At 59.8% G+C, this 7,420-nt stretch overlaps 1 protein-coding gene across 1 annotated transcript; it reads left to right on the top strand.

Moving 5' to 3' along the window:
* The first annotated feature begins 2,856 nt into the window (after window positions 1–2,856).
* On the top strand, window positions 2,857–4,228 carry LOC108634734 (ubiquitin carboxyl-terminal hydrolase 17-like protein 6). The gene has a single exon (XM_018044923.1). The coding sequence runs from the start codon at window positions 2,924–2,926 to the stop codon at window positions 4,226–4,228; it is 1,305 nt and encodes a 434-aa protein (XP_017900412.1). The 5' UTR covers window positions 2,857–2,923.
* Window positions 4,229–7,420: the final 3,192 nt, after the last annotated feature.

Here is a 7,420-nt window from a genome sequence, read left to right as displayed (position 1 = left end):
GTGAGGACGATGCGGCCTCCTGGGAAAAGGCGGGGCCTGGAGCGAGCCCGGGGTCTCCGCGTTCCCTGGGAACGGGTTTGTGCCCAAGCGGCTCAGCTCTTGAGGGCTGGCTCTGCTGGGAAGTCGGCGGAGCCAATGGGGTGCGTGAGCGGGTCTGAGCACGGTGCCAGGGCCCTGCCACTTCTGCGAGGGTGGGAGAGTCCTCTCTGGATGGGACTTTGGGTGTGGCTTTGCCTTTCTTCCCCCGTCTCCAGTCCCTGCCGCACCGCTGGCCTCTGGTGAGTGACTGCGGCCTGGAGACGCCTCACAGAACGCTCACAGCCAGCCGAGCAAGGAGACGCTCTCCGGAGCCCTTCGGGGGGGAGGTGGCAGGGAAGAGCGGATGCAGGTCCACGCACAGTGTCCTTCCAGCCGGCCAGGCTCTCGAGAATGCCCCAAACGTCGAGCAGCGTCTGCGGAGAAGATGGGCAAGCAGTCTTTATGGGTGGCTGCCCCTCGGGAGGCCTCGTGCTACTAGGCAGAGTTCCAGCAGGATGAGTTGGGGATCCGTGGGTCCCCGACAGGACGCTCGTCCGCAGAGTTCCCTGGGGCTCCATTTCCGGTGCAAGGAGCGTGCTGGAGAAGCGCCAAGTGCCAAACAGGAGACGCGATCCACGATGCCGTGAGCACCACCACCGCACCACCAGCACCGACACGAAGGCCACGGGGAGAAAGGCGAGCCAACTAGTGCCAAAGAAACCTCTCCACCAGCAGTGCACCGGGGCCTAGGTGGAGATTCGTCACGCAGGCGTTCATTTCTGGAAGCAAAGGTCCTCCCCGCCCTGAGGAAAGACCCGAGCCTACCCTAGATTGGGATAGGCAAGCCAACTGGACTTCCGACTCTGCCCGTCCTGCCTGGCAGTCAGTTGTCCCTTCCAGCTGGGCCCCGGACAAACGCCGCTGGACTCGACGCGGCCGGCCTCCAAAGTGCCTGGGGCGGTGGGGAAACTCTCCTCCCCTAGCTGCTTTCTCCACTGCCTCATGATTCCCGTGACCCGGTGGAGGGGGGCCTGAGGACCTTTATCGATCACCTTCTTGTGTTTTATTTCTGTTTCTTGGCTGACGGCTGCGAACCCCCAAACCCTCCAGCAAAGGGCAGACCGGGAATGTGCGGTTTAACATCTCAGACCTCGAGGGACAACTCTGGCTGCTGACTGCGCCAGTCGGCGTGGCAAGGAACAGAGAACGTTCCGATGGCTCGTTTCCCCGCATGCTCACCTACAGCGCACCATGCCCTCCACACGTGGAGAGGAAAAAGAATGATGAGCAGTATCTTCCCCCAAGAACACGAACAAGCGTGCCCCGCGCGAGGACGTGGAGCCACCCACAGCCCTCCCTCATCATCACCACCCATCCTCCTCCGCCCCATCGTCTCCAATGGACTTACTGCTTGCCCCACCCACCCCCTCTGAAGAAGAGGGAGAAGGAGAAGGAGAAAAAGGAGAAGAATGGCGACTGGAGCGGCGTGGCAGAGGGAGTGGGAAGGTGGCCTTACGCTGGGGGAAATCCGTGCAAAAGCGAGAAAGATACTGGCTGATCTCGCTTCTCTGTGCCATGGGAAGGAGGCAAGAGGACAGCAAGGGTGTGAGTACCTGGACGATAAAGCACAAAGTGGTAGGGTCCTGGGATGGGATGGGGAAGCGGGAGGTGGGAGGGGTGCAAGAGGCTAAGGAAGAAAGCGGGGTCAGGGCCGTTCTTTCCTAGTAAGTATCCACGGATCAAGGCTTCAGCTATGTATGGGAAACCCATGGACCGTGAAACCCCCATCGTCCTGGAAGGTGAGCATAATGTCCAGGACGGGAGAGCAAACAAACACACCTGTCCCACACCGAGAAGGAAAGCAACAGTCATCCTCTTCCAGGAGGGAAACCTTTCTTATACCTTGACTTATAGCGCGTTTTAAGCCCTGGAATTGGAAAGACGACTGTATGAGTCAACTATTGTATATAAAATAGGGAAAGAGAATAAAAGCAACAAAAAAATAACAAAATGAACACAAAATAAAAAAAATAAAAAAAGGAAAAGCAAAAAAAAAAAAACAAACCCCACAAAAAACCGCTCGAAACCCCCCCCCAAAAAAAACAAAACAAAGAAAGCAACGACAACAACAACAACCACCACTATCAAAACAAATGGAAGAAGGAAAAGGAAGGGCAAAAGGCAACGGAGACATAAAAAGAGCTGAAGCAAGGAATCCAAAGTTGCAGCAAGCCTATGCCTTTTGGAATGAGCTCGCTTTGGGGCTTGACCAACGGCCCTGAAGGGAGAAAAGCATATGTGCCCCTCTCTCGGCATCTTTTGGTGCCAGGACCCTGAACGCTAGGAGAGTGTCCAGTGAGAAAGCATAGAAATTGGAGCGGACCTCACTGGAGAGCAAAGTTGAGGCAAGGGTTTCTTGTTGTCTGGGGAGGGGTTGTCCTCAGGCAGGGGTCTGGGGAGGGGAGACCCCTAAAGGGGAGAGGGTAGGGGGGCAGACCTATGTTTGCACAAGTGTGTTAGGACGTGAATGGTGAGCCCACGGCATTCCTCTGCAGCCCGCATTTGTGTGCTGAACTTGGAAGGCCCGCAGTGACTCTCTAGCGGGCAAGGCTGGAAGGCCCAATGGCCCCGAATCATTTGCATCCGGAGCCCTTTGGTCCAGGGGGCCAGGTCGGAAGTGCGTGCGGGGCTTCGTCAAGGGGAATTCCCCGAGAAAAGTGTCGGTGGTTGGATGGCGGGAGTGGGAGTGGGCAGGCCCTCGGCCGCCTCAGCGAATGAGGAGCTTGCACGTGCGGGGGTGGGGCCGTGGGAAAGCCCCCAGAGGACCGAGGGGGCGGGGCCAAGGCCCTTTTTGGAGACGACGGTGTGAGGGAAGGAGGCATCGGCGTGCAGCTGCAGGTAGGAGATGGAAACCCTCGTGGGCCTTGTTTGCAGAGCCCCGGGGGCTGCTTCTGAGCACGGGGGAGGTGCGTGTCCGGCTCCCTTCAACGTCTTAGCCGGAGGGCGAGGTTGTCGGGCCAGCGCCGCTGGTGCGGATGCCCTTCGGGGACCCTCTGTCCCTGAGGGGCCGTCGCCGGCAGTCGGGCGCCCCCAGCGGGGTGACTTGGCTCCTGGGTCAGCGGGGCTGGCGCCTGGCCAGAAAGTCGCCCTGAGTTGGAGGGGGCCGTGGGGGGTGGGCGCTGGGCTTCAGAATCTGGGGAACACCTGCTACGTGAACGCGGCGCTGCAGTGTCTGAGCCACACGCCGCCCCTGGCCAGCTGGCTGGTGTCCCGGCAGCACGCCACCCTCTGTCCGGCCGGCAGCTCCTGCACGCTCTGTGCCATGCGAGCTCACGTGACCCGAGCCCTCCTTCACGCGGGAGAGGTGATCCGGCCCCGCAAGGACCTGCTGGCGGGCTTCCACAGACACCAGCAGGAAGATGCCCACGAGTTTCTGATGTTCACTCTGAATGGCATGCAGCAAGGGTGCCTGAGTGCATCCCAGCCGTCGGGCCACGCCTCCGAGGACACCAGCGTCGTCCGTCAGATCTTCGGCGGGACGTGGAGGTCTCGGATCCAGTGTCTCCACTGCCTCGGTGTCTCGGACACGTTCGACCCTCATCTGGACGTCAGCCTGGATATCACGGCGGCTCAGAGTGTGGAGCAAGCTCTGAGAGAGCTGGTCAAGCCCGAGAAGCTGGAGGCGGAAAATGCCTATGACTGTGGCGTTTGTCTCCGGAAGGTGCCTGCCACCAAGAGGTTGACTTTGCACAGCACGTCCCAGGTCCTGGTGCTGGTGCTGAAGCGGTTCACACAGCTGAGCGGGGCCAAAAGGGCTCAGGAGGTGCGCTATCCCCAGCGCCTGGACGTGCAGCCCTACACGTCTGAGGGGAAGGCAGGGCCACTGGGCTACGTGCTCTATGCCGTGCTGGTGCACTCCGGGTGGAGCTGTGAGCGAGGACACTACTTTTGTTACGTCCGAGCCGGCAACGGCCAATGGTATAAGATGGACGATGCCAAGGTGACCGCCTGTGACGAGACTGCTGCCCTGAGCCAGAGCGCCTACGTCCTGTTCTACGCCCGGGAGGGTGCGTGGGAAGGGGGCGCTGGGGAGGGGCAGCGGCCCCCCTCGGGGCTGACCCCGCAGACCCCGGGCAGCCTGCAGGAGACGCCAGCGGCAGAGCTCCTGGGTCGCAGGAGTCCCCGGGGGACACAGAGGCCGAAGGGATGAGCTTAGAGCAGTGGAGACGCCTGCAAGAACACAACCGACCGAAGCCGGCCTTGGAGCTGCGCAAGATCCAGGCTGCCCTGCCTGCCGGCGCAGTCGTGATTCACCGGTCCAGACCCGGAGGAGGGAGAAACCGCCCGCCGCCCGCCGCCCGCACAGGAGCACCACCGGCTCGACCGGCCCAGCACGGACACCCCGCCTCCGGGGCCGACGGACGTCGGCCACGGCCCTTGTGCCAGCGGGAGGGCCAGAGCGACCAAGGGGAGGAACAAGAAGCCGCGGCCATCTCTGGGGCTGTGGCGGTAGGCCGGCTCTGATGCACATGCGTGCAGACGCCCAGGCACACTCTGCGTGCGGCCCGCCCTGGCGACGCAGCAGAGTGCCGACGAGGAGCGAGTTCCTCTCTGGCGGTGAGGACGATGCGGCCTCCTGGGAAAAGGCGGGGCCTGGAGCGAGCCCGGGGTCTCCGCGTTCCCTGGGAACGGGTTTGTGCCCGAGCGGCTCAGCTCTCGAGGGCTGGCTCTGCTGGGAAGTCGGCGGAGCCAATGGGGTGCGTGAGCGGGTCTGAGCACGGTGCCAGGGCCTGCCACTTCTGCGAGGGTGGGAGAGTCCTCTCTGGATGGGACTTTGGGTGTGGCTTTGCCTTTCTTCCCCCGTCTCCAGTCCCTGGCCGCACCGCTGGCCTCTGGCTGAGTGACTGCGGCCTGGAGACGCCTCACAGAACGCTCACAGCCAGCCGAGCAAGGAGACGCTCTCCGGAGCCCTTCGGGGGGGAGGTGCAGGGGAAGAGCGGATGCAGGTCCACACACAGTGTCCTTCCGGCCGGCCAGGCTCTCGAGAATGCCCCAAACGTCGAGCAGCGTCTGCGGAGAAGATGGGCAAGCAGTCTTTATGGGTGGCTGCCCTCGGGAGGCCTCGTGCTACTAGGCAGAGTTTCCAGCAGGATTGAGTTGGGGATCCGTGGGTCCCCGACAGGACGCTCGTCCGCAAAGTTCCCTGGGGCTCCATTTCCGGTGCAAGGAGCGTGCTGGAGAAGCGCCAAGTGCCAAACAGGAGACGCGATCCACAATGCCGTGAGCACCACCACCGGCACCACCAGCACCGACACGAAGGCCACGGGGAGAAAGGCGAGCCAACTAGTGCCAAAGAAACCTCTCCACCAGCAGTGCACCGGGGCCTAGGTGGAGATTCGTCACGCAGCGTTCATTTCTGGAAACAAAGGTCCTCCCCGCACACTGAGGAAAGACCCGAGCCTACCCTAGATTGGGATAGCAAGCCAACTGGACTTCCGACTCTGCCCGTCCTGCCTGGCAGTCAGTTGTCCCTTCCAGCTGGGCCCCGGACAAACGCCGCTGGACTCGAGGAGACGCGGCCGGCCTCCAAAGTGCCTGGGGCGGTGGGGAAACTCTCCTCCCCTAGCTGCTTTCTCCACTGCCTCATGATTCCCGTGACCCGGTGGAGGGGGGCCTGAGGACCTTTATCGATCACCTCTTGTGTTTTATTTCTGTTTCTTGGCTGACGGCTGCGAACCCCAAACCCTCCAGCAAAGGGCAGACCGGGAATGTGCGGTTTAACATCTCAGACCTCGAGGAACAACTCTGGTTGCTGACTGCGCCAGTCGGCGTGGCAAGGAACAGAGAACGTTCCGATGGCTCGTTTCCCCCGCATGCTCACCTACAGCGCACCATGCCCTCCACACGTGGAGAGGAAAAAGAATGATGAGCAGTATCTTCCCCCAAGAACACGAACAAGCGTGCCCCGCGCGAGGACGTGGAGCCACCCACAGCCCTCCCTCATCATCACCACCCATCCTCCTCCACCCCATCGTCTCCAATGGACTTACTGCTTGCCCCACCCACCCCCTCTGAAGAAGAGGGAGAAGGAGAAGGAGAAAAAGGAGAAGAATGGCGACTGGAGCGGCGTGGCAGAGGGAGTGGGAAGGTGGCCTTACGCTGGGGGAAATCCGTGCAAAAGCGAGAAAGATACTGGCTGATCTCGCTTCTCTGTGCCATGGGAAGGAGGCAAGAGGACAGCAAGGGTGTGAGCACCTGGACGATAAAGCACAAAGTGGTAGGGTCCTGGGATGGGATGGGGAAGCGGGAGGTGGGAGGGGTGCAAGAGGCTAAGGAAGAAAGCGGGGTCAGGGCCGTTCTTTCCTAGTAAGTATCCACGGATCAAGGCTTCAGCTATGTATGGGAAACCCATGGACCGTGAAACCCCCATCGTCCTGGAAGGCGAGCATAATGTCCAGGACGGGAGAGCAAACAAACACACCTGTCCCACACCGAGAAGGAAAGCAACAGCCATCCTCTTCCAGGAGGGAAACCTTTCTTATACCTTGACTTATAGCGCGTTTTAAGCCCTGGAATTGGAAAGACGACTGTATGAGTCAACTATTGTATATAAAATAGAGAAAGAGAATAAAAGCAACAAAAAAATAACAAAATGAACACAAAATTAAAAAAAATTAAAAAAGGAAAAGCAAAAAAAAAAAAAAAACCCCACAAAAAACCGCTCGAAACCCCCCCCCAAAAAAAAACAAAACAAAGAAAGCAACGACAACAACAACAACAACCACTATCAAAACAAATGGAAGAAGGAAAAGGAAGGGCAAAAGGCAACGGAGACATAAAAAGAGCTGAAGCAAGGAATCCAAAGTTGCAGCAAGCCTATGCCTTTTGGAATGAGCTCGCTTTGGGGCTTGACCAACGGCCCTGAAGGGAGAAAAGCATATGTGCCACTCTCTCGGCATCTTTTGGTGCCAGGACCCTGAACGCTAGGAGAGTGTCCAGTGAGAAAGCATAGAAATTGGAGCGGACCTCACTGGAGAGCAAAGTTGAGGCAAGGGTTTCTTGTTGTCTGGGGAGGGGTTGTCCTCAGGCAGGGGTCTGGGGAGGGGAGACCCCTAAAGGGGAGAGGGTAGGGGGGCAGACCTATGTTTGCACAAGTGTGTTAGGACGTGAATGGTGAGCCCACGGCATTCCTCTGCAGCCCGCATTTGTGTGCTGAACTTGGAAGGCCCGCAGTGACTCTCTAGCGGGCAAGGCTGGAAGGCCCAATGGCCCCGAATCATTTGCATCCGGAGCCCTTTGGTCCAGGGGGCCAGGTCGGAAGTGCGTGCGGGGCTTCCTCAAGGGGAATTCCCCGAGAAAAGTGTCGGTGGTTGGATGGCGGGAGTGGGAGTGGGCAGGCCCT

This window comes from Capra hircus, unplaced genomic scaffold (genome assembly GCF_001704415.2).
Source record: "Capra hircus breed San Clemente unplaced genomic scaffold, ASM170441v1, whole genome shotgun sequence".
Classification (NCBI taxonomy): Eukaryota; Metazoa; Chordata; class Mammalia; order Artiodactyla; family Bovidae; genus Capra; species Capra hircus.
The sequence above is the reverse complement of the archived record's forward strand: the minus strand, read 5'-3'. Positions and strand labels throughout refer to the sequence as shown.

What these genes read in the sequence shown, in the direction of transcription:
- LOC108634734 (XM_018044923.1), top strand. Translation starts at nt 2,924, where the DNA reads ATGGAAACCCTCGTGGGCCTTGTTTGCAGAGCCCCGGGGGCTGCTTCT.